This window comes from Hypomesus transpacificus, chromosome 23 (genome assembly GCF_021917145.1).
Source record: "Hypomesus transpacificus isolate Combined female chromosome 23, fHypTra1, whole genome shotgun sequence".
In the NCBI taxonomy this organism is placed as follows: Eukaryota; Metazoa; Chordata; class Actinopteri; order Osmeriformes; family Osmeridae; genus Hypomesus; species Hypomesus transpacificus.
This window is the reverse complement of record NC_061082.1, coordinates 6,465,815-6,493,125: the sequence shown is the minus strand read 5'-3', so window position 1 is coordinate 6,493,125 and position 27,311 is coordinate 6,465,815. Positions and strand designations below refer to the sequence as shown.

The following is a 27,311-nucleotide window of genomic DNA, read 5'->3' as shown; positions in this document are numbered from 1 at the left end:
TAGCATTGTCTGACTGTAGATTGAAGACCCACTGTCATTCAAATGTTAAACTAGGTATCTGGTAAACCTGGTCATCTGTTTCTGCTGCCTGGTCTTTATTCTCACAATCATGTCACCTTTACAAACTATTGTGTGAGAATACAGCATACTGTACGTGAGTAAAACATGACTTAACCCACCCATACATTTATCATGCCATCTGTATTTTCTGCAAAAAATTTACTTTGTCCCTCCCAAAGACCTACAGTAACTCTGTTTGTACCATTTTGAATGCAGAAGGCCAGCTGGGTGTAATTCACAGAGATCAACAGGAAAGTAATAAGCCCATTAGGGAGAGCTCTGCTACCATGCTCATGAGGCCACCTTTTTGAAGTTTCAGAGTTGAAACTAATGATGATTTTCTACTATGCCCTTACTGTCTCCAAATTAAACTGGGTCTCGCATTGAAGAAACAGAACTTGTTTTTAGCAGCAGCAGTGTTTCAAGAAAGAATGGAAACAATCACCTGAAAAGTTGAAATCATTTTTGTCATGGAAAGTATGAGGCTTTTGGTCTTCAGACTTTTTGATGTTTAGGTTTCAAACTGATTGGTTCTTATACTGTACAGTGACACACTGGTTTCCTTTGCTGATGACTTGAACACTACAACCTTCTTTTCTTACGTTTTTGTGAACATTGAGATTAAGGCTGAAATGTCCTATGACTGACTCAATTTGAAATAGTATATGTATATGATAATCTTTAGAAAATGATCACCATCAAAATGAGGTAACAGGAAAAACAGCACATGGCAAGTAAACAGCACATGGGACTCTGGTAAGTTCACGATTTACCAATTTGGTGACTGATATCATGCAAAACTAGAGCTAATAATAAAACATAATAAACAGATGTGCCTCTTCTGAGAAGAGTTGCAATTTGCACGTTGTTAGTGGATGTGTTGTTGTTGTTGGGTCCAGGACTTTGCAGCCTAACAAGCCACAGACGTCACCCACGCACCCTAATGGCCTACTGCCAGGCAGTGTAAAGGATTAGCAGAAAGCCAACGTCTTTGTGACTTTGTGCTCGCACTTTCCTGTATATCTGCTTTGTACCCATGTCGATCACATGCATGTCGTATCAGAACTTTAATTAGCTTGTTGGGAAGATTCGCTGCTCAGCACTGTCGAGGAGGACTCAAATCTCCCACTTTCTTAGCTTCTTCCACTGTTTCTCTCTATCTCTCTTATCTCTCATTAGTAATAACTGGGAACAGCACTCAGCACACAGTTTTTCGTTGATAGCTACGGACTTAGGCACAAAATGATGAAAATGTATGCCGTTGTGAACACTCACAAACACACACTAGTACACACATAATCCCATCTGAACAATATAAGCTATTTGCCTTTTTATACATCTTCGTGGAAATGAAGTGAAGTGAGTCGAGGATTAAATGGCTTCCTGGATCGTGACAACATTTCGATTCATAAACAAAGTTCTGAGTAAACCAGTAAGTTTACTCTAAACTGCTGTCTACTGAATGAATCTCTCGTCAACAAACAGGCAATAGTTTCGACGGAAACTGATTGACAATTAATTGTTTTTGGGTGTGACGGAAACGTATAGAGTAAAAGGAAGAACATTGGGAAGGTAGCATTATTTAGTGTGGCTCCTGAGAAAATGATTGTGTGGGCAGACAAAGAGGCAGGCCAGACAGACAGACAGTCATTACAAAATACTTACAGACCGCCAGTACCAGGAACAGTGGATTTTATCAGCATAGAACAGCAGTGAGAGAAACGTACAGAACAGCACAAGCCAATACATAGCAACCTCAGGGAACCTCAGCTTGACTTGGGAGCAGTGAGTATACTTTTCATTTCCACAGATTTAAGTTTTATACATCTTTTGCATGCTTACACAACGGACACAATGTGGTCAGCTAATGTAGCTCTTTTTGTTGACCTTCACACCCCATAGCAAGGAATGTCTGAGTGTCAACATGTTCAAAAAGACAGTTTATGACTTGATAAAAAAAAATATGTTCATGGGATGGGGATGTTTGTCTGACAAAATAATAGAAATACAGTTCATGACTTAATGCAAATAAATACATTGGCAGGGAATGTAGTGTGTGCCTGTGTGTGTTTGTTTGTCTGTATTTGTGTGTGTAAACACGTGAATGTGTACTTGTGTATCCCTTTTCTATGTGTGCGTGTGTGTGTGTATCTAAAGCGTCTCCTCATCGTCGTCTGCTGTGGTGCTGCTGTTGAGGACGGGGAGGGACTCCTTCAGGGAGATGTCGTCCACCTGCTTGGCCTCACAGTCTTCTGGCTCCTCTGGGATGGAGGGGTGGAGGCTGTCTGGGTCCGAGCTGCTGAGAACGTAGCCAGGCAGGGAGGCGTGAGTGCTCAGCGTCGTGGGCCCACTGCTGCGGTACACCCTGCTGGAGAAGAGGGTGGAGGAACGGGTGGGCGGAACGCCACCGGCCAGCTGGGATTGGCTGCTGGTGCTGTTGTTGTTGAGGCCGGTGAGGACGGAGCCATAGCGGTAGCTGCCACACACCACAGGACCCTTCCAGTCAAACGCCAGGTTCCAGCGTGTCCAGGTCTTCTTGATCTCTGTCTGGACCTGGCACACGGGAAAGGAATCAGAATCAGAATCAGAAGGATTTTATTCGCCATGAATGTTTGCACAAACAAGGAAGTTACTTTGGCAGGGAGGTGCATAAATTAAACATATAGGAATATTGAAAACTTAAATATGTGGACTAACTAACTATACAAAAGGAGCAAAGTCTAGCCAATACTAAGGGGGGTCTAGCTAATACTAAGGGGAATACAAAATAAAATTACATATATATATAAAAAAAAGATTAGCAGTGGGGTATAGTTAGTAGGGTCCAGTATGGTACACATAGTGGAGTGTAGTATGCTGTAGTATTGTAGAGTAGAGTGTTGTGTGGGTGGAGTATGGAGCAGTACATTGTAGTAACAAATTGTAAAAGAAGGTATAGTAGTGTATAATAGGTGTAGCAGGTGTCAGAGAAATTAAGGATGAAACCTTTACACTGTTATTGGCCGCAACAAAATAAAGGGTATTGGCGTTTAGCATATAAAGGGCTACTGTTGTCTACCCCTTAAATAAACTGTAGCCCTAAACTGTAACCCTAACCCTAAGATCGGGCTTACAGGAATATCCTTATCTTATTGAGCCTGACATTTAGTTAGCCTAAGCAGGGCCACTTCAAGACGCACACATGCAAACATGCACGCACACACCACACGCCAGAAACTTTAGGATAAGCACTCTTATCAGCTCGACAGCTGCTATGCAGGGGAGTTAACCAATGACAGAAGAGACATGGGACAGTTCCATGTCTGTATCATGATTGTGGATAGACCAATGACTATTGAGAACTGTGTGCTATAAATGGTTTTGCATGGAGACTAGTTGGCAGACAACTTTGTACCACCATGTCCTTCTCTCCCTGCTACATGCACAAGCAAATAGAACTTCCTTGACTTCATCGACTCTGTGCACTACTTGATAAAGAATGATCTAACACCAGGCTATTATGATGTGTTAGGTGTAAAAGGATATGATATTGTGCAGATGATAAGATGTAACAGTGTGGGGTTGTCCCTCACCTCTCCATTGCAGTAGCAGTAGATAATAGACACAAAGAAACCCTGAGAGCAGAAGAAAAAGTGAAAAGTTAGCACAATGTTGAAAGAGAAAAATCACCATGCTGCAGAAGTAATGTGGTTTCTTTATTTGACATTGACTGCAAAGGATGGATGGATGTTGAATCAGATTGGAGATTTTACCCTTGTTTTGTTTTCAACTGCAGCCACAGTGTATCTGGAGACACAACCAGGCATTGGTTCGTCCTTGGATTTCCTTAGTTAAATTCTGAAGTGTTTTCACCATCATTTACCCTTCCCCGTGTTTATCCCCAAAAATTTAAAAGAGTGACAATTTCAAAGGATTCATGTAAAAAAAATGTGTCTTCAAACTTACAGAATTGTGTCTTTTAAATAAAAGCTCAAGCAATGAAATCCCTTTCCTTTACACCCTACAAAGAGCTCGCTCTATCTATGGATCTCTTTTACTCAACCTCCATTTCTCTCTGTCAGTCGTCCTCTTTGTGTCAGCGTGCTATTGGGAGCTGAGAGGTTTTAGATGAGCCACGGCGGTGTTAATAAGACTGAGGCGAGATGAGACTGGCTTGTTACTTAAGCACAACGCTACTGTATGTTGAAACCCCTGTAATTTTGAACCCCAGCCACACCTCCACAGTCGTACCCCATCTACCAGTTACGTTTACATTTAGTCATTTAGCAGACGCTCTTATCCAGAGGGACTTACAGTACAAGTACAGGGACATTCTCCCCAAGGCAAGTAGGGTGAAGAGTGCCTTGCCCAAGGACACAATGTTATTTTGCACGGCCGGGAATCGAACCAACAACCTTCTGATTAATAGCCCGACTCCTTAACCGCTCAGCCATCTGACCCCAGTTTGAGAGGTGCAGGGGGAACTTCTGAGAATAAGAAAACTGATCTATTCTATTCCAAAGAAAGAGGCATCCTGTATGTAAAGAGACTTACAGTAATAATGAACATTTAATGTATTTGTAAGCTTTATTCAAAGGCTTGGGATATGGTACTGTTATCAGCAGACAGATTTGGGCTAGCCACAATGGAGTTACTTATTTGTTCAAGTTTTCAAAACTGACAGGTAACATCCCTCCTCTGAGCTAATACAAAGGAAGCTAACAAGCTTTTTGTATCCAAAAAGATTTTACTACAGTCACATGACAGCAGTCACCCTTTGTTGTGAGAAGCTTTTTTTGGGGTCTGGAGAGAAAGATAGGAGGAAAAACTGAACATCTTTGGAGGATTAACTATGCAGGTAGAGAAGTCCAATAATGCCTACAGTAAACCCCTTAGACTGTTAGACTGGGGCGTCTATCAACATATACACCTCATACACACCAACACATAAATATGCATGTTTTTCTGTTAAACTAATACTTATTTCAACACATACCCATCAGTGTGCTGTTAATATTTTTCTGATTATTAACTCATTTAAAAACTAAAACTGTGTTTTATTGAAAAAATAAGTAACTTGGATATACTTGATTTAAGCACACATTATAAAACAAGAAACTGAGTATGCTTATTTATCAAATAAATTGATCAATTGCACATTGTTTTGTTAAGTTTTTTTTAAAGTAGGTAATGTGCTATAATTTGTTATTACATTTTAGTTGCAAAGGCCCTTTACAAAAAGTTTTGTTTATGCTATAAACTAAAATCTGAATACTTTCCTCGATGGATCTAACTGCATTCAACTTAAGGAGGACCTGTCTTCTTTATTGGACATAATGCTTGCCTGGCTGAACTAGGGGTGTGATGGGGACTGGCAGAACCAGGCTGTCCACCCACCCACCTGCCTGAAGGCAGACTGCCAGACTGCCAGAGTGCTCTGAACCTCAGCAGCCCCTGTCAAACCACAGGATACACACACCCAGCACAGCCACACACAGCAGACTCCATCTCCCTCTCTACAGGATGCCTTTCCTTTCACTAGACACTGTACCACTTTGTGTACCCACGGTTTCCAAGGCTGCTTTCTCAAGGCCGACATAGTTCAAGAAGAGAAAATAAACAGTTCTACACCCAGAGGAAGTAAAGGAAATGCTATGTTTTCTACAGCTCTCAGTTTAGAGTAATTGTACATTCTGAAATAAAACGACTTGACAGTATGTGCCGGTTAGTATGACGAAAAAGGAAAGAGAACTCTCTCGTGGTGTTCACATTTGTGTTACCCTCCCAACGTTCTGATGGAGTCACAACAACACACAGCTAAAAGGGGGATGCACAATGCACTCACTGAAAATGAGTGCATTTTCTACTTGTTCTTCACAGATAATGAGCCAAGACCAATGAATCTCACGTTGAACAAACAATTGTACAATTTCTTTCTTAGTAAACATTAAAAATGAGTCCATAGACCCTTACACCACACAATGAATGCAAAGAGATAGAAAAAAGGAAAAGAGAGATACTTGGTGGGTTGATACATCGTGAAGACCCATTTTCATATTATCCTATCATGTATTGTCCAAGAAAAACACCCAGATAAAAGGCTCTCTCCTTGGGATCATGAGGGCCAGTCTACCCTCTTATTTGATAAGGGACATGTAATAATACACCCAAATTGGGAGGTAATTATAGTTTCCATAGTCCAAACCTGAATATTATGTAAAGGTCCTTATTTAATATTTTATCTCAAAGCATTTCAAGAGGACTTCTAAAATTAAACTTTTTTGCTTTTCATGCAACATACCAGAGTTCTGGAGCATCAGTGTGTTTGTACTATAGTATTGTAGCATTGCTGCAATCATCATCTTACACAAGCAGCCTTGTTCTAGCTTTTTCATGTCCTACCAATCTGGTAGGACCTTCCAGGTCTGCTGAAGAGGGTCCGGTTCAGCGCCCTGTTGCCTCACTACGGGAGTCCCACAGGGATCTGGGCTCGGACCCATTCTCTTCTCAATGTGATCAGACCTCTTGGCTTGGCTTGGCCATGGAATCACACGGCTTCTCCTACCACTGCGATGCTGATAACTCTCAGCTGTTTCTCTCCTTGCCACCCTCCACCTCAGAATCTCGACCTGTCTGGCTGACAGCTGCTCGTGGATGTCCACCCACCACTTGAAACCGAATCCTGACAAGATGGAGCAACACTCCATGCCTGTGAGATCCTCTCCAGCGTGAAAGCTCTCCCTCATCATTCACGCCCTCTTTGGGGTAGCATCTCGCTCGGCAAGCAACCAATCCTTTAAACCTACCAGCCCTGTCCTCATATGTAGCTTTTCCTTCTATGCTCCATATAAATGCCTGGTAGCTAAAATACAAACCGTTCTTTGACCACTGAAAACCTGTTGAACTATGCATTGCTGATCAATGATCTTGTAATTTGATTGCACAATTTGTCGGTTTGGATAGAAGTGTCTGTTAAATGTCTAAAATGTAATGTCATGAATAACTTTACCTCCCATACAGATGTAGTGATCAGATGATCATCACCCTTTGTGCTGTGTGCTACAGTTCAGGTACCTGGAAGGAGTTGAAGAACAGCTCAAAGTACATTCTGACTTCCCAGCTCAGGCCTTCAAAAGTGTGGGGCATCCCCACAAACACGATGTAGTGGACCCCAAACACCAGCACCAGCACCAGCGTGGACTTGGCAAGCTTCCTGTGGCCAGAGAGTAGGGGAGGAAGACAGGGAGAGAAAGGGAGAGGGAGAAGGAGAGAGTGAGACAGAGAGGAAAGGTGATCACTGGAAAACCACTGTAACGACCACCTGAGTTAAACCATTCAAATGAATGATTAAATCAATGACCTAGACTAATCTGGATCCACATCTGGATCCACTTGTATCATGAGGTGTAGTTTACGCAATTGATCCAGTACAACTCAAATAGCGCTCGGTAATTCATTCATCAAACCAGTAATGAATAAAGTGAACTGATCAGGTTTACTAATAGAGGAGAATCATTTTTTTACAGATTCACTTATGATGCTCTGTGACTTTCGGTTGACTCCTGTTTACACCCAGATGGTCCTGACTCATGGAGCCTGTTGTTCAGAGTCAACCAGACAGCTGGTTCCTGTTTCTCTATGCAAAAGGATTGGCGTTTCTTTCCTGTCATTGCTGCAGCACAGCACTACGTTTTATTCACTAGATCTGTGTGTGCCAACATGGCCACCATCCCTCTCTATTATGGGGTAGGCACCTGGGGACAGCTCTGGGCAGCATTAACGGTGCATTGGGCACCTTCAGACTGATCACTGTTATTAGCATATAGTGGCATGGTGTGTACCCTGTCGCCAACCCTAGTCGGAACAAACTAAACACCCCTCCCCTGCCCCCAAACAAACACAGACCCGTAATTATCAAAGCTTTTTAGGGGCAGGCTAATCTAAATGGCTCTGCTCCACTCATCATTGTGTCTGTGCACATACAAAAACATCTGAATGCATTATGTTTACTCATCAAGGCTGGTCATTAGTAACATGTGACATTATGGCTTTGTGGGTGTTAAAAATGCTGTAGTATTGGATCATTTGTAAGACTTGCATTACGCATTGTATGTAAGACATGCATCCCAATAACCATCAAAAAGACAAAATCACATGCAAGGAACACACTGTTTAGCCAACTCTCTCATTAATTAAACAGGTGTCTTCAAAATGGTTTGCCTCAGGCTTAACTCAGGGGAACAAAACACATCTTGTATTCAAACTATAACACGGGAGGGGGGTGGGGGAGTTCCCGGGATCAGAACATCCTTTCTTGTTCTTCAATGACCTTTACCTCAGAGGCTTCTTGAGACTTTTATAGTACAACAGTGCAACGAGTCGCCAGTTTGTCACTCGATTGTCTGTCTCGTTGTGAGACTTTCCGGAGGACTTGAAATCCAAATCCAAAAACGACAGTATATTGTCTGTACTGACTCACTCTTAAGCTGAATATGGCATCCCCTGTAGTACGTCATAAAACAGTGTTTAATCCTGCCGGCCCGATATTCATCCATTGTTAAGGAGAAATGTAAATTGGGCAGTACAAAATACTATACTTAAGATAGATGGCGTCAGATGGCTGAGCGGTTAGGGAATCGGGCTAGTAATCAGGGGGAATGTCCCTGTACTTACTGTAAGTCGCTCTGGATAAGAGCGTCTGCTAAATGACTACATGTAAATGTAAGATAGGTGGCCTTAACATAAAGCATTATCCATCACCTACTCACCTGTATTGTTTCCTTGTGTCATATCTGCCTGCGTTAGTTTCCCTGATCTTTGTAGCCAGCACTCGCACAATGTTTACGAACAGGATAAAGTTCAACTGGAAGACAGAAGGCAGAGATAAACAATGGCGGTGGAGGATGACTAATTGTTTGTCTTGTTAAATACTAACTGGGGATCACTTGCTGTTGGGACACGTAATGGAATGACATGCAATATATGGTTTTCTTATGCTCATTTGGTCTGAAACAAATTGTTCCATACTTATTCCAAAATTATTATCAGAAATCTGCTGAGTTTCCCATTGTGTGTGATCTTCTCCAAATCTGCTGTACATACTGGAGCACTGAGAGCCAGGCTGGCAGCTTAACTCTTCAAAAAGTGTTGGAAAATGTAATGTGGGGTTTCTAAGCTGTGACAACTGAGGCTAAACATTTGATGTACAGGTGCATTCACCCCTTTCAAAGGACGAGTTCTGCATGTTCAGATAAAGCTCACAGGACACTTACAGTCTGTAATAGAGGTCAACTGGGAAGCTCGCAGTTCAGAACTCATCCTTTGTGATTGTTAGAGTAAACTAAAGTCTTCCAAAGATGATAGATGACCCTATCTCTGAAGAACACTCAAGTCTTGTGAGAATGTCATTCAAATTTCTGCTTTTGACATGGCGAGGTAGGAGCACTAAAACGATTTCTTTGTCACAATGGAATGGAGTAATTGGAAAAAGGCAAAAGCGGATAATTGTGGGATATTCGTTTCATTTTGTTAAACTGTGAAGGGGAGCGCAGGTTGAGCGGAGCTACTAATGAAAGTCTGTATCCAATGTGAATGCCATCTGTACTGGCTGAGGGAAGACATTACATTGTAAACACTACTGACAAAAGAGAGAGACAAATATTTTGGCTGAACTTATAAGATTCTAAGCCATTGCTGCAGGAAACACGATGGCCATTATCAACCTGGTCAAATCTAAATAAAATAACAATGATCCAAACTTTTGTCTAAACACAAACACTGAAATCCTGATCTTTATTTCAAATCATCCCAATTCACTTAACTAGGCAAGTCTTTCTCTTCATGAATCGAGCTCTCCTCTTCCTTTTCCTACTCTGCCTTTTTCTTTGATTCCTCCAGTCCTCCTTCATTTTACTGGTGTAACATGGGCCTCAGAGCAAAGCGGACCTAGAGAGGTATTCTCAGCAGCAGCTGCAGCCCCCATGGCAGAAGGATTGGGTACTGAATTCCCATCATCAAAAGCAAGAACATTTTTGCCTGCATGCTGTTTTACTTTTTAAGACTTTCTCCAGCCAGTCTCTACATGCCAGGCTAGGGAACTATAAAGCTGGCAAACAAATCAGTCAGATATACTCATGCTGTGCCCTTAGCTTCATTAACAGCTAACAACTTCAGATTATACATGATGAATTGTACAGCATGTGTCAAATCTATACATGTAATAATGATGCGAACTGTGTGTTTTTGCATAACGATGCAGTAAGATACATCAAATTCTCATAGGAACCCACTCATATTGAAGTCCATATCCTGAACCTGAAGCCATGGTCTAATGGTTAATGGTCTCTCTCTTTATATCATAGTATTTTCAAGGCTGTCCCTCCTACAACACTGATGACTATGGTCATTAGCAGCTCAGACAGTGTTTGGCATCTCTGATGTTCCTTCAAACTGGAAATGTCATCCAGTGCTGCAAGGGAGAGGGTGTTTATTCTGATTGTACAAGCATACAATTAAATCTCCCATGCTAGGAATTTCGAGGTGATTAGGTTATTCTGTCTACTTGTAGGTGTTGATTGTTAAGAATTGGGAGGGAACTCTGTGTTTGTTGTTTGTGTGTGTGTCTCTGTGTGTGTGTGTTTGTGTTATATCACAGCAGTAATTATAGTGTGCTCTGGATTTGCTTCTCATTGCCCTGATATCTGTTTCCTTCTCTTTAGGACATTTCAGGTCATTGCTACAAGAAAAGTTCAAGGAGGAAAGTTGATTTGTTTTTCTCCATTGAGGCAGGGTTCTTTAGCTCCACTTATACTGAGAGCAACACAAGCAAGGATTTTATTTGACTTACCCCGATGGCTGTCAAAATGGGGACCTGGTAAATCCACTTAATGTTCCCAGCACTTAACTCCCAACACCTTAAATAAAGGGAGAAATACAAGGAGAGATAAGGAAGAGGAAATGAGGATGGGAATGAGGAGAATGAAGTGGCAAAGATGGTAAAAAGGTGAGGAATACTCTTGAATCGCAGTACATGTGGTCTGGAAAAAAACGGAGAAAAACGGAGTTAGACAAGGAGGTTGGTGGGGTTGATGGGCTGTTTGTTAATTAGTGCCAAGGACACCCCGCTTGAGTACTACTTCATGAAGTCCATTCCAGACATTCCTTTATTCTCTCCTTTTCTCCGTCTCTATCTCTCCCAGTATTATGCCCCCTGCCTATTCCTTACAGTGTCAGAGGAGCTAAAGATCTATGGCGCTCCGTCAGAGCTGGCAGGCTGCGCTAGAGCCTGCTGCACACCCATCCAGCAGTGTTTATTCAAAAACAGATTTGTTTAGCCCATCAATGATTGGGTTAATCTAGTTGAGACTTTACTTCACTCCGCTGCTCAGGAAATATGCTGTCCTGCTGAGAGAGGTTCTGCTGACAGGAATTCTAAACGGTCTAAAAGTGTGTGTTTTTTTCCATAAGCTAGCAAGACAGATCAGCAGACATGAGAGAAATCCACTTCATAAGCTGTAACAACTAGAAACTAATTTTGTGTAAGACAGCATGTGCAGCCTTTACTGTGTAGGTGGTTTGAGGTTGAGCTCAACCAACCATGCAGAAAGCCCAACATCTACAGCTAGACTGAAGATAGTTACACAATTGTTTGCTCATCCATCCTTGCAACACAACATTGTAGGCACGTGTTCTTTTCTTCCTAAACATTGTTCTTTTTTTACAGTTAGACCAGAAGGATATCCTAGAAGTCTGGGCTCATGGGAACATGGCTGACCACCTCACCACCTCTTCTACATGACCATATAATAGTACATTCTGTTTTAAATGGGTTCCCAGCTTCAACTACAGCCATTACTAAACACTGTCCTTTTCTCCTATGGTAGCTTGCTTAGAGCTTAACTGAGAAAATAACATTCAACGGCAGCTTAATAAAAAAACTGATGACTGCCAGAGAGAGGGGGAGAAACTGTCAGAGTAAGAGAGAAAGAAAAGCAAGAAGCAAATAGAGTCTCAATGCATGTCTGATGTGACAAATCCCTTAAATTTAATTAAACAAGCCACTTGTAGAAATTCTGCAGCTAGGGTTGTGATGGTTAATTCCCACCTCCACAAAATAACTGAAGGTGTGAAGTGAAATTAATTTCCAAGAGCAATTGACAACTCTAATATGGTTTTTATACAACAAACATCCAAATCCTTTTTCCACATCTTTGGCAGCTGGTTTCTAACCAATGACAGGTAGTTTGTGATTGCAAATTCTCATCAGGACACAAGCTTTTGATTGTTCCTCTAATTGGCTAGGTTTTCCTGTAACACACCTTCAGCTCATCTCTTTATCTTATATTAGTCTTAGTCAAAACTGATGTACGTTTTCATGATCTGTTACTGCAGCACAGAAGCTATGCATTCCTCCTAGTATGGGGCGTTCAAAGGCACCTCGCCCTAAAACTGTTCATAAGTCAGAGCTGTATTCTAAACTAATAAAGAGGATCTTCTTGTATTCAAACACCTGCTCAGTTTGGGCTTTAGTTTGCTCTACAGAAGGCACCATCCAAGCTCTCAAAATGTTTTTCCTTTTAACAGAATGACATTGATACTGAATCGAGCCTTTTATTTACAAAGATATCTGCACCATTGAGTATGAAGACCACTCCACGCACTCTCTAATTTAGCATTGTCCTGATCCAGCATACATTTAGTTACTGTACAGCAAATAATTATCCAGAAGGGGGAGAGACAATTGATTCGCAACAGGGATGTTGACTTTAAAAAAGCTAGCTATGGTCTCCAGTTGGGCCCCTTCCTACTTATATACAAATGTCAACACAGTTCATTCAAGCAGCAGGGAGATCATTAGAGGCAAGCTGAAAAGGTGCAAGCAATGTTCCCATTGAGCTGAAGTCAGCAGTGTGAAACGCTTGTTACTGGGGCCAGCAATACAGAGTAGGGCAGCAGAATACTTTGACATAAGCTCCGCTGTATGATATCATACTGTACATAATGACTACTAGTGTCTCACCGTGCATCTGCCAGCGTTGCCCGGACAACCGCCCATGCGGCCACAAACAGAGCAGGAACACCTGAAATCACACAAAGTAGACGCACGCTTTTAACTATTGAACATAGGCACACTGAAATATCAGAAATGAATCACGTATGTTCTTCAAATAATCTATCTTTGGTCTAATTGGTATTATCAACGATTACTTTTTTTTTTTGTTTTTCTCGTGAGTTTCTGGTAGCTTGCTGTTGAATTTCCTTTTTGGTCCTGTTATATTCAGACACAGTCTAGATAAACAAGGTAGTTGAGCATCAGAGAGAATTTACGTGAGTAAGGACCACGTAAGACAAGGATAATACATTCATTAGTAGAAAACACCAAAAAGTCATGACCAAATTCGTTCAATGGTGGGCTGACGAGCAGAAGAGCCAATTGTTAACCACCCACAGCAGACTAGCCTGAGGGAACATATACATTTTACTGGGATAAAAGCTGTGGTAGGATGGCATGTAAAATGGCAACAACTGTATTTGGTTTTCTCTCAGAGACCCACTTCAATTGCAAGCAGTTTGAAGGCGCAGGTTGGTTATGTCAACCCCTGATGCTGACATTGAAACTGCTAATCATTCAGGAATCTGGAACTACCCATGTGTCCTGTGCAGCCATCCATCTCTATATCGTAATTCTCCAATTCTCACAGTAGTGAGAAAACAACTTGTTTTAGAGGGTGCCTTTGACTATAAAAGCTTTCAGCTCTCCTTACTGTAACTTCATTAACCTGTCGTTTATGACATTCAGAAAAGCACACATTTTTTGTGTTAGCTTTTCTATTCTTAGTTTGTTAGAACAACTTTGTGAATGAGGACTGGAATACCCTATACCTTTCTCATCAACATCAAAATGAGATCTTACTGTCATCTTCGTGTAATCTCATTTTTATGTATTTATTTGTAACTTTTTTCATGGTTTTGTATTGTGCTACCACACACCGTTGTCTTAGTACAAGAGGTGTTATTTGTGGAGAGACTTATCCTACGTAATGCAGGGGTTTTAGTTTTTACAATTTGTTCTACAGAATGGAGTGTCATTGTTACTGTGTAAAACTCAGGAAAGGCATCCATAAATAAATGAGTATATGACCATATTTACTCAGACACCTCCCTGTTCCTTCATGTCATTGTAATTACACGCCTGGCTGGATTGACATAGATTGCAATTGTCCATCATTATTTCCACTGTATGATTTAACCACAGCAACAGAATAACACTAATCTACACTGAGAGAAAGAGAGAGCAAGAGAGACAGTGAGGGAGAAAGAGAGACACAGAGAGAGAGAGAGAGAGAGAGAGAGAGAGAGAGAGAGAGAGAGAGAGAGAGAGAGAGAACGAAAGAGAGAGAGAGAGAGCAAGAGAGAGAAAGAGCATGCCAAGTAGTTCCTGGATAATGCATCCAACTCTTGCGCCAGAGAGAAAATCTGCATTTCAAAGGTGTATTTGCTGCCTACCAAGACGGGCACATCAAGCACTGAGAGGGAGCAGGAACACAGAGGAACTTAGAGAAGAGGAAATCAACACAAACAAGGCCACACTCACACTGAGAGAAGAAGAGACTGAGCTGGAGGAGGAAGTGCAAGAGAGGGGAGGGGAGGAGAGGGAAACATGGAGAGGAGAAGAGTTTACAGTAGTGTTGAAATTAAAAGTTTGAAAGAGGCCTTTATGCGAGTAGAGAGAAGGATGGAAGACAGACTGCATGACAGTTTAATAGACACTCACATGTAGTGAGTTCTTAACAGCGGGTAAAGGGGCATCTTATAGATTGGAATGCTGCCATTTTAGTCATTTTGTGCAAGTTATTTCATAATACACTACACATACACAGGCAAACACTAATATGCAAGGGTTGCACAATAATGGAGACCACTGACAATACTATCTGCGCTGCCTCCACATAGCATGGTATACATCTAAACATGGACCAAATGCAATTTCCTGGCTATGAGTAGCTACAACACACTCACGCCTAATCCCATTCAAAACAGCAAGGCTGTCGCCGTGTTACAATGACATCACACTCACCCCAGCCAATGAGGGTGAAGCCCCACAGGTACTTGGTGTCCGAGAGAAAGGCCATGAAGATTAGGCTGTGGAGGTAGAGGCCCTCCACCAGGATCCAGTAGTAATTGGTCGCCAGGAAGTAAATAAACAAAAACACTGTTACCTTACACCCAATCTGAGGAGAAGAAAAGAACATGTGGGATTTAAATGGCAGCGGGCTATTTATACTTCTGGAAAACAAGTTTGTTTTCACTAAGGTATCGTAGGAAATGAACTTTTTCTCTGCGAGGAATGTGTGGGAGGGCGATGTGATGCCAGATGCTACGAATGAGTAGCAAAGACAGTGAGAAATTATTACTACGAATTGCTCAGAATCTGTGTAGGGTGTCGTACTGTGCCAGAAGCAATCAAATAGCAGCTCCAAAAAAGCACTTGGCGTTCACCAGGGGACAAAGGGAACGTTCCCTCCTGGCATTTACGCAAATCCATACTGCCTAAGTAAACACGCAGATAGAAAACGTACAAAGAATAAAGCTACACACTGAACTTGCAGTCTGACTCAGAAGTCCTCCTAAAATAAAGGTGCAGCAGATTTCAGCTCCCCTCTGTATATACTTTACAAGCCCTGTATGTTCACCGTCTCAGAATCCCACTACCACCTTGCTGTTGGTCTTAGGAGGATTCGTCAGGGAGACCATCAATAGACACAGATCATATTGACAGCTAAGAGGCTCCATGGCTTGCAATATCTGAAGGTACCATGACAACAAGGCAAGTGATTTTGAGAGGCACTTTTTTTTGTCTATCCCAGAAATCCTAAAAGGCCCTTGAGCAGTCTCTCCAATTACCTGATGATGAATAATCTCACCCAAAACCTCATTTAAACCCTCTATAGACACAATTAGTCTGGGTTTACAGCACATCCATTTGGTTAATTGAATGAAAAGCACAGTTAAAATGTATCATAATGTATAAATAACTTTTCCATTCAAAATAGACTCTATGAGTACTTATTTGATTGATTTGAACTTTACTCCAGTCATGCACACCAACAGGCCTATTAGTCACAAGCACCATCATGAGAACATCATGTCCTTGCATGGTTTTAATACTAATGGTGAGAAATGATCTGCCAAGCTACTGAAATAAATGCAAAAGAGATATTTTATGGCTAATTACTCAACTGATCTTATTCACATGCATCAAGAAGTAGGAGTTAAATAAAAAATGCATGTAACCAACACATATTCAATTTCTTCATTAATATATAAATATATATATATGGTTTAAGAATCCATAAAAAACTAATGACCGATCTAAATCACACCTACTGTAATGCATGTGTTGATACCAGTTGTAACACAGCTATAGCTGTTTATCCTCCAAAATGAATGAACAGCTATACTCTATCTATACTATCTCTCGTACTATCTCTATACAGCTATACTCAGTTATGCAGTAAAGAAGATACTCTAATGTAATTAAAGTATATTTGCACAGCTTGCAAACGTGATGTGCAAAATGTATTCTTAAATTTACAGTAATGACCACTTTGCCTCACCTTGTTTACATTCCAATGACTATTGTAAGCTTATCAGACCTCACTGTATCTGACAACATGACTCAATACAGTCTACCAATGTGCACTGTCCTTGTGGGTGTTGAGGCAGGGAGTAGAAAAGTGACATCAACATGGTCATTTACAGTGTCAGATTACTGACACTCAATTTACTCAGTATACTAAACCAGAGATCACTGAAAAGGCATCTTAAAGTGACTTAATTCATTAGATGAGTTAAATAAATTAGATACATAGGGGAAAAAAATGAATTGTTAACCGCTGGAGGCAGCGTTTAAGTCTTCTTTTGACACAACACACCGAGTCAAAAGAGTTCAATTCAGTTTGAATTTGTTGAGAGGTGGGATAATAAAGTGTGTGCCTGTAGCTGTGTGTGCCATGATCAAATAGGTGCTGTCAAGGAGAGGCCTTGTTCTGATGGTGTGGCCCTGACACACCCCAGGGACACTCTCAAATGGGTTAGCTAGCATTAACTCACGGATGTATCTCCACCTTTGTTGCCATCTCTCTCTTTCTCTTTCACTCCTTCCCCTTTTCTCTTTCTCTCTTTCCTTCACTTGCTCTCCTCTAAACCCATGTATCGTATCTACCTCTATATTACTTCAGCCTTGCTGTTGACACTATTAGAAACCTTTAAACCTTATTCTAAGATTGCGTAATTTGAGACACCCTAAGGTTGGAGATTCCAGACAGTTCTCATCGTCCGAGTGAATGTGTAAGATTAAAAAAGATTGCCCTTTGAAACATCAGGCTGGGGCTTAGGTACCCATGGGAGTTAAAAGCTAAATGCAAAATCCTCCCCTCACCTCTAAACTTTCATCTGATCGTTAATCCCATGTATTCTGTTTCCTGGCAGACATACGCCTGATGTGAGAGAGGTGATCAGGTTCAGAACACAACACAACATGTTCTATCTGATCTACCAGCGCTTGGTGATTAAGTCCGTTTTCATCAGAATCGCTCTGCCAGATAGAAACACCCTGTAGATTTTAATGTATCAGTTTTGTCCTGATTCCAACCCCTTTCCCTTCAGTGACACAAACAGCTCCATATCCTCACAGATAGGTGATGATTCATAGGCCTGACCGTCCAACACGCTGCCAATTCACAAGTCCATCAAAACTGATCAGATGTAACCACGAGAGCTGCACATGAATAAACGTAGTCCTGGTTGTAAGCCAAATGAATAGCTGGGGAAACACAAGATGTTAAGTACATAATAACGGTACATGATAAAATCTGTTTTAGTCCCCAAGTCACCTTAAACTCCACATGCCTTTAATGTTCTCATGGAAATCAAGTTGAGGAAACATTCACCCACTATTTACAGTAAATCTGTGAATACCGTTGACCTAAACAATATTTGTATCACCCGTTTGCTAACACTAACCCAATAAATGGGTTAAGCTCCTGCTATGGAATGTGCGTTCTTATGCGACCTCTTGGAATTAATCCAACTAATGACTTAGATGAACTGATAGTAATTACAAAATCCCCACTGGTTTATAAGATTAAACATTCACTTTCAAGTCATTACAAAGAGTACCACAATTATGGTCATTGATTGTTTCAAACTCTTCTTTGAGAAATAAAGGACAGACCGACATTTGACATTTTGACGATATGACAAATATAACACAGTAGCCTACATAAACACTTACATAAACCCTGGAAAGTTTCCACCAAATGCTCCAAAGAAGTTCAAGAAAGTATTATTGGTTTCAGACCAAGGAAGATGTCAACGTCTGTGTTTTCCCTGCCGACTCTATGGAACAGGACCATTTCTGTATCATTTAAAGAACAGTAGCAACTGGGCACAGTGCTGAGGCAGTATTCCCTGTCTCACTCTCCTTCAGAAACTGGCTTTGTTTATCTATGCCTACATGGCAGTTAGTGAACAGAGGAGGCTGCAGTGAGAGGGGAACAAACACAGATCAAGGGCTTTGAAAGAGCTGGAAGGAGTTGGCAGTTAGAGTTTAACCATGCCTTGGAGCCACATGACTATATGTGTGCCTAGCATTTCAGCCAAGCTCAATGGAGCCGGCCTCAGGGAGTCTTTCGGCCATGGATTATTTGAGCTGTCTGATTAGCGGGTTTGGCACATCAACATGCATGAGTCTGGGGATTAAAGACTCTCAGAGCGTGAGTCACATGGCTCATTGCATTGGACCCTTTAAGAAAGACCCGGAGGGTGAAGGAACTGTACTCACATACTGAGAGTTGTCCAGGGGTGCCATGGAGATTGATTTGAGGTTGTCCATAAGCGTAGCGTCAAACTCTTGCAGGCCAGCACTCTTGTGGACCACCCTGTCTTTTACAAAGATGCTCACCGCTCGTAGCATAAAGGACACAAACAGGTGCATGTGGATGTAATTCCTTGTACAGTGAAGACGTCTGAAAGAACAAAGACAAAAATGATTCGGTGGCAATAATTGTGAAGACATTCTAAGGGCTCTGACTCTGATTCCTTTCTATCTTTCTTTGTAGTCTTATATCAGAACACAGACATTGCTCTAAATCTATCAATCTATCTGACTGTAAGCCTCATTTGCGTCCTAGTTCTTCTTTGTTAAAAACAAAAAAGCCTCTCGACAGTCAATGCCTCTTGTTTGGAGATGATGACGGGGGAAATGCATCATCTCAGTCTCAATCGTATCCTTCCTCTCAAGACACCTCTTCTCTGGCACTTTCCGTTCACACTCACCAATAAAAGACTCTGACAATAAAAGACTTGAACTTGAACACATTCACATTCTCCATTTGACTCAGTATCGCTTCATTAAAGGGTGTGTGTGGGGGGGGGGGGGGGGCAGCAAACCCTCCTAAAGATCTCTCTCCTTAAATATTTCTAGTCCTATCACTACCTGTACAACCACAATATGGGTGAGGAAGAGAGCTCTGGAATGGCTCTGTTGTGTCTAGCATGGCAAAGGGAAGCTAAACTAACACCAGAAATGAATGTTCCCAGTTGCACTCACAAAGTGTTTCTCTGTATTCCTGCTTAGCCACATGCCTTCAAACAGAATGCAATAAAATAGTGCCTATGGAGGATCTCTCCCCACTCTTGGTTTTAAAGTACAAAACACAGTCACACTTGTTATTCAGAGGATACTTCAAGGGAATTGTATGGTGCATTGAGTTTTGAGGGAAGGCAACAACTGGGCATATGAAAGGCAGAATGGATGTGACCCCTGAACTCATGCTGTTTCAAGATAATATTGGAAGCCAGGCACTTGGTCAACGTCATTAATTTAGGCATACAAATGCATTGTAATTGAAGTGATAATGGTAGAAAAACTCCATTATCACTTCTGTGCCAATCATCTGAAAACAACAATCAAAATACCAGAAAGCGCTAAAAGCTTGAATGTATATATTTAATCTGGGTCTTTTCAAGCTCCTTTCTAGGAGAGATGTATAGGTACTAAAGCTTTTAATTAGCGGAGGTCTCTAAAGAGGTTTCTGTGTGAACTATTCTTACATGTTAATCCTTCATTTGTTTCCATGAGCTAAATATTTTGAGGATTCTGTATATTTCTGACTCACTAGCTTCCGATTTCATAGTGGATTCCTCCACCGTCTGCATTTCCATTTTTGCCAAATGTGCTTTCACACCCTGCTGTGCACAACAAGTGGATATTTTGAGCCTGGGTCTCTTTCTGCCTCGTTGTTATCCCCTCCACATCAATGACTGAAATGATGGTGCCCAACAGACTTCCTGACACTGAATACAATTTACTAATTGGTATTAATGTTCTGTGACAAATGGGTACTTTCCCTCACCTGAAGTATCCAATGATGAAGATGGCCACAAGTAGAGAGCTGAAGGACACAGCATAGCCCACAGTGTACATCACATACAGACGCTCGAAGAAGTCCTGCTGTGGGAGCAGAGAGACAAGGGCGGATGAAAGAGGGGTATCGACTTCTCACACCAGGCAACAGAGGGAAGTGGATGCGCAATTGAGAGACAAATTATTGGTATTAAACGTACCAAATAATTTTTTAAAGGTTGCCATGTGTAACACCACGAGCAAACCAAGGTCATTGTAAGGTAGAACTCCACTTACTTTCTCTTCCTCGCTGCTTGGCTGCAGGAATCGCAGACACTCAGAGTAGTTGGCCCATGTCCTGTTCAAGCTCTCCACAAATACCCAGGACCCATTCACATCACACTTCCTGTAGGCATGTCCTAACAAGACAAAAAGCAGCATACAGTCAGCCTACAGTTTAGTAGTGTAATCTATCAATTACCATAGTATTACTGTAATTCTATAGACTGATACCAAACCATAGTAACCACTACAGTTCAAGTGGTTAGCAAGAGTTGTTTTTTCTATTAGTGTGATTACTCTATTAGTCATACAGGTTAATAATACATTATCAATTTAAGAAGGCACCACTTAGAAAACATCTTATGGCAAATCAAGGAAAATACATTCTCTGTAAAAATTGCAATATTCTGAAGGAATTAACTATTTTCTAGGAGTAGATTAGATTGTAACACTGATAAACACACATGTTAAAACAACATCTACAAAAAATGTATTAAAGTAAAAGCAAACATGAATTTAAATGAACGAGTTAGATAATTAATTTGATGTGAGAGATTGTTTGGTTTCAATGAAATGAATGAAATAATCCAATTTACAGTAAAGAAAGACTGAAAAAGAATTGGCATTTATCTCAAGATGATTTAATTTTTAGTCTAGTATTGAAATCTATATTAATCAGATTGTTTGCCGTCAATTATCAACTCCCTTTTCAAATCATAAATATAGTTCACGCCAATGCTACGGGGAGAAGAGAGTATTACTGTTATGTTTGATCAGGACTGATCAATGTGAGGTCCCTACTTCTGTTTAGCGTCCAAGGGGCTCATTCGAAGAAGATCTTGTCAAAGGATGACAATTCAAGGTTCTGTGATCCAGGGAGTCTGGATTAGGAGACTGAGACTGTGTTATTTCAGTCAGAGTTTGCGATAAGAATTGTGTTTTTGATTTTTTTGGTAAACATTTTATCTATCCCTTCTGTTGTATTGATCAGGTTAGCAGCATTTCTTGGTGAGATAATACACATACTGTATAAACAATACTGTATATTGCATTAAATAATCTGCATTCTGTATGCCCCCCTCATTCATTCCTTTGAATGGCTCGATAGTGTCGATGAGGGTTGACTGTGTACTTCTGATGTGGTTGAATAAGACTATGCGACAACTGTGCATGTCGAAGTTGATCCAGACAGGCCTCACCTTTGTGGTTGAAGTCATAGACATAGAGGGGACAGGGGACCTTGCTGACAGCTCCAGAGAAGCCCTGAGGCCAGCAGATCAGGCCGTCCCATCCTGGGGGGCACAGGTCATCTGATGGGGCAGAGGGAGGGGGGGGTACAATTAAATCCTACTAAACTAATAAAAATAAATGAATAATAGCAAATGTAAGCTATTACTCTGAGGCCCTTGCAGTATTTGCATGCATAGGTGCGTTTGTGCCTTTGCCATCTTTTCTACAAACTTAACTTTTTATTCAACTTCTAACAAACAAAGCTCAACATATTTCAGTTCTAATACAAATTGTTCATCATTGTCACCTATATCGGACACATGTACCGTATCACGCCCCCTCACTTTCAGCGAACACACTTAACTCTCCTGGAGTTAACCTTGATTACCTGGTCAAAACAAGACATGTTAGACGTCCAAGCTATTAGAACACAGCTCGGCTAAATGAATAGTTTTTTCACACCTCAAGTACCTACAGTATATAATTAACAATCTGACATGAGCTTCAAACAAGGCTCTGGGTTAGCTTTACATTCCTGAGTAGACGGGTTTTGATCTGGACAAAGTTCTAGAGGAGAGGCTCTCATCTTTAATTCCTGAGGAGAAAACTGAGCTCAGTTTAAATGACAGGTCAGGTCTCAAAGCGCACGTGGTGAGGCTTCACATTGATTGCCCCCAAAAAGTAATCAATCAGTTAGTCAGAGCCTTGAGCTTCCCTGAAGAGTAGAAAGAAAGATTCAAACTTTGATCTTTTAGAGACCATTAGGAATGAGCAGTTTGGGACTGGGGCAGACTCCTGCCTGTGTTTGTGGATTGTTACTGTAAGTGAGAAACACTGTTATATTTGTTCACAGGAAGGATACCATCTGGTCGTGAGCCAAAGAGACGTTTCTTCTAGGGGAGAGAGAGAGGCCGACATGCCAGCTTGCTACAATAATTAATTTGTGAATCATTCCAAGGGAGAGAGGACTGAGGGAAACATTTAACTGCGGCTTAATGGAACTGACAATCAGCACAGAGGAAGACAGAGAGAGAGATAGAGAGAGAGACAGAGGGAGAGACAGAGGGAGAGACAGAGAGAGACACAGAGGGAGAGACAGAGAGAGAGACAGAGGGAGAGACAGAGAGAGAGACAGAGAGAGAGATAGAGGGAGAGACAAGGGAGAGGCTTTTGCTTGTTGCCAGGATGCAATGTTCTTCGCCTTTCATCTGTTACAAATTTGTACTGATGAAAGATATCTTCAGATTTGAGTCATGAATCAACAAGGCAGAAGGAAACATGTCAACATGCCAGTGCACAGGGTTCACCAAGAGACTGACACAACATAGAAAAACGATCCTTCTTCTCAGGACACCGTGATGACACAATGTCACAACTCTTTCCTCATGCGCATGAGTTGAGTCATCTTCACCCGTGAATTTAACTTAGGGGGCAGTAGAAAGTGTTGCCTCCAGTCCTAAAAAGAGTCTAGCATAATTACCTTATCATCGATTTATCCGCTTGAGGTATTTATTCAGTTTGTTCATTTAGCAGAGGCTTTTATCTAAAGCGACATGAAAATAGTGCATGTCAGCTACGTTAATCGTCCTTCAAACATACAGTGTAAGGACATGAATAATGAGTTTAGTGCCACGACAGGGTTGGGTTCAGAACACCAGTGACGGATTAGCCTGCAGTACCTGCAGGGTCATGGGTGGAGAGGTTCTGGTGGCACTGGACCTTGATGTCATAGAGGATATACATCTGTTCCTGGGCTGTCAGCGCTCCATCTGGCCCCACCTGTGGAGCACAAACATCAGACAGCCTCAGTAAAACACACCAGAAACGTGAGAATTTGAGTTCATGCTTGCGGTCCTTCAGAATTAGGCTTTAAACAAACACATATCCTTACCAGTTATTAGGGACAAACCTCTATGCATTTAGTTAACTTTTACAACGGTCCTTGTTTACTATGCACAAGTAATATTTTAAATATTGCTTACTGTATGTATGGTATGTGATTTAACCCTCATAAGAAACGGGAAATGTAGACAAATGTATCTTGAAGTTATCTAGACACATGTTTCCCTGCAATCAACTCAGTCAAACTACATGCACAGATGACTGCATTTGTCATGGAAGTCTGATGGAAATAAGATGGGTGAATGATTTCCATGGGCACTGTATAGATCCTTGTAGATAGTCTGCAGTGACAGAACGGAACCTGAAACACCTTAATAAAATGCAGACATTTCCTACGATGAGGGGGGGGGGATGTCATGACAACATCACAATATTACCCTAGTAAGGGGTTAGTGGTTATATTTATAATTAATAAGCCCGCAAGGAGTCTGACTAACCCTTTTTTTACAATTAAGTGGCGGTGTCAGCCAGACAAGACACTGACAGGGTTATTAATGAAAACTGCTGATAATGCCAACCACTCGATCAGGGGGGTACCCAAATGCATCTGAAACCATTTTATATTCAAATGGATACATACGGTAAACAGTTAAACTGTGTTACATTATACAATGCCTCATAGAAGTTATTTTTAAGACGAAAATATGTTTATTTGCTATTTGCTGGCATTAGATCCAAACACAAGCACAATTTAGATACGTGTCTGTACACAGAATATTTGCCCTTAAACCTTTGAATTGCTCGTGAGCTAATGAATACAAGTGCACATCGCGTTTAATACGAGAACATTTCTGTTCGTAACTGCATAATATAATCCATGTTTAATGAACAATTGAAAACACTACAGGTAGATATTGTAGGATATTTACAAAAATGGAAGTTAACACAAGTCTCTTCTTACCTGGGCTTCAACCAAAGTCCAGCATAGGAGCAATATTTGCAAGTTCCCCATCAGAAAGTTGCCCATTATTTCAAACGTAATCACGGGCAAATGTTGTTCAATATTGAAGAAATTAAAAAGAAAATCTTCTTCAATCTTTATTTATAATAAGGCTGCATTTAGCAATACCATTATTGCCAGGTTCCTACCGTAAGTGGAAATTACACTTGATTGATAGCATAAGACATTTGAAAGAGTTCAACTAAAATAAAATATGTATACAATAGTCTATTTATCGAGCGCAAATCGAGTAAGAAGTCGATCAGTCGAGAGATCAGAGTGCCATCACAGTTATTCTTCTACTTCTAACATGGATCTTGCTTATAATTCATAAGCATTTTGTAAAATGTTAGCAATCCATTACAGTTATCCATATGTATTCCAGTTCAATAATGACTGGAACCAAGCAGTCACTGAGTGAGAGAAGCAAGCTGTTCAGACAGCGTAAGATGTGACTCCGAACAGGAGAGTTCTAGTAAAGCTGTTACAACGTGAAAAGGCGCGTGCAGGCACCCACATGCAACACGGTAATATGTATTTTTCGTTAGCCCACCCTCTAAAAACTAAATGTCAATGATAAATACTTTCAACCCGTTGAGGTGGGGACCACCAATTATTACTGGTCTAAAAGGGGGTCCATATGGAAACGTAGCGTAAGGAACTCTGGTGTTCTATCATGTGTCTAATATTTTTTAGTGGTTGGTTTTAGAGGACTGTTTGTTTTTTGGCTTTTTTTGAGATGCGCCGTTTATTCAGGATGTACGTACAGTCAGTTTTTTTATGTGCGTTGTCTTGCTCATACAGGTCAGTCTTCAACAGTTTACTTTAAGTGATTCATAGCTTTCTTGAGCACGCTGCCCTCAAGTGCGGTAAAGTGATAGTTTACTTCAGTGACATCTTCCGCTGCAGACAGAGTGCTGTGGAACTCTCCGAGGTACTGAAAGTTCACCACGGGATTAACAGAGCAGGAGAGCCATTGTTGACGCGGCAACGATGTTTACACCTAACGTTTAAAATGCGTATACATTTGAAGAGTGCAGTGGGGCGCCTTTTATCAACAAAACTAAAGAACAAGTAAAGACATCATGTGAATAAGCTTCCAGAAGCTGTATTTTAGCCGATGAGACAGTGAATTGGTGTCTAGATTGGCATAATGGCTTCGTGATATTCACTCCCATTTATCTTCCGACATAATGTTTTATGTTGCCGCTAAACCCCCCACAAATCTGTTTTGACGTGGTATGAAGGAAGACAAGTTCAAAAATACATCTTAAAGCCTAGTAGAATTAGTTACAAAAAATGGTGTTACTCATTGTCCCATCACTTAAACAGGCAAACTCGATAATTGTACATTGACAATTGCGTTATTTCAAATGTAGGAGACGTTCTCATATAGCCAGGCTGAAGAACGGCACCAAAGCACATTTCTAACCTTTAAAAGCTCTCCCATGCTTACTTTAATGTTAGTTATTATAGACCCAGGAGGGGGGCCTCCAAAATGAGACAGCAGACCCAATTTGTGAATTGGCATTAGGTTTTAAAAGGCTTTAATCTTTCATCTCACTTTCTATAAACCTTGATGTTCTATCTCTCTATGTCTGTCTGTTTCTCTCTCTCTCTCTCTCACTCTCTCTCTCTCTTTCAGCGGATGTCTCAGAGACGGCCGCCATCAGCCAAGGGTTATCGTCGGGGACAAGGGGAGCACTCCGGGGTGTTGGCATTTCCGCTAATTTGAAAGGTTTGGTTTTTTCTCTGGCTAAGACTACATAATCAGGAAAGTCAAAGGGATCTATTTAGCATGGTTTTTCAATTTCATAATAAATTTGCATGCAAAGCTGTATATAATTGGACTTTTCAGAACTTCACAATATTTAATGTCTGAGAATGGAAAAGGCGTTTAGGTTAAAGTTATAGAACAATTCATTTGAATTTCTAATGTAGGTGGCTCCTGCCCTCATTACTGTAATAATGTTCCACAAGATGAAAAAAAAAAAAATGAATCTGAATTTCGAAACACAAATGGGCATTGGGATTGTCTATGATATATGTGGCCAACCACACTTCGGCACAATAACTTGGATCTATGGAACATCTCTTGTTTTAATTTGAAGTTTTCATTGCCTTGGTGTGTGTGTGCGTGTGTTGTCCAGGCTGAACTATTGTTTAGATTAATCATTTTGCCTTCTCCCCACAGCTGCAGATGCTTGTTGGCAGTTTGATATCTGAACAAGTTACTGGCCACATTATCTGTCTCCTCTTGACAACACAGTGCCAATTCTGTGTCCCCAGAGTCCACATGTCAGGCATTGCCTTTGGCAGGACCAGGTAGCGGTGGAGAGAGACGCACAACCATGTCTGCTTCCCATAGCGACATCTAAAAGACTCTAGTCTGATTTACTCTGTTCATATCTTCATGTAGTTTGTTTGTGTATTGAAATGTACAGAGCACAGTTTGTACGAGGATGTAGAGGAAGAGTTCCGCCCATTTGGGACACGGGGTGAGAGAACGGC

General features: G+C 41.1%; 1 protein-coding gene across 1 annotated transcript; it reads right to left on the bottom strand.

Moving 5' to 3' along the window:
- Nucleotides 1-1,269: 1,269 nt before the first annotated feature.
- Nucleotides 1,270-24,827, bottom strand: pth2ra (parathyroid hormone 2 receptor a). The gene is made up of 13 exons (XM_047047443.1): nucleotides 24,762-24,827; nucleotides 23,629-23,737; nucleotides 21,928-22,038; nucleotides 20,744-20,865; nucleotides 20,457-20,554; nucleotides 18,884-19,067; nucleotides 15,116-15,269; nucleotides 13,058-13,118; nucleotides 10,886-10,952; nucleotides 8,808-8,902; nucleotides 7,114-7,252; nucleotides 3,633-3,674; nucleotides 1,270-2,613 (listed from the first exon to the last, which is right to left on the bottom strand). Exons 1-13 carry the CDS (start codon nucleotides 24,825-24,827, stop codon nucleotides 2,212-2,214), a joined length of 1,650 nt encoding a protein of 549 aa, XP_046903399.1. The 3' UTR covers nucleotides 1,270-2,211.
- Nucleotides 24,828-27,311: the final 2,484 nt, after the last annotated feature.

What these genes read in the sequence shown, in the direction of transcription:
- pth2ra (XM_047047443.1), bottom strand. Translation starts at nt 24,827, where the DNA reads ATGGGCAACTTTCTGATGGGGAACTTGCAAATATTGCTCCTATGCTGG. An exon ending in CAAGCAGCGAGGAAGAGAAA is followed by an intron (nt 20,555 to 20,743) that starts GTAAGTGGAGTT and finishes CTGCTCCCACAG; the next exon opens with CAGGACTTCTTCGAGCGTCT. An exon ending in GACACAAGGAAACAATACAG is followed by an intron (nt 7,253 to 8,807) that starts GTGAGTAGGTGA and finishes CTCTGGCCACAG; the next exon opens with GAAGCTTGCCAAGTCCACGC.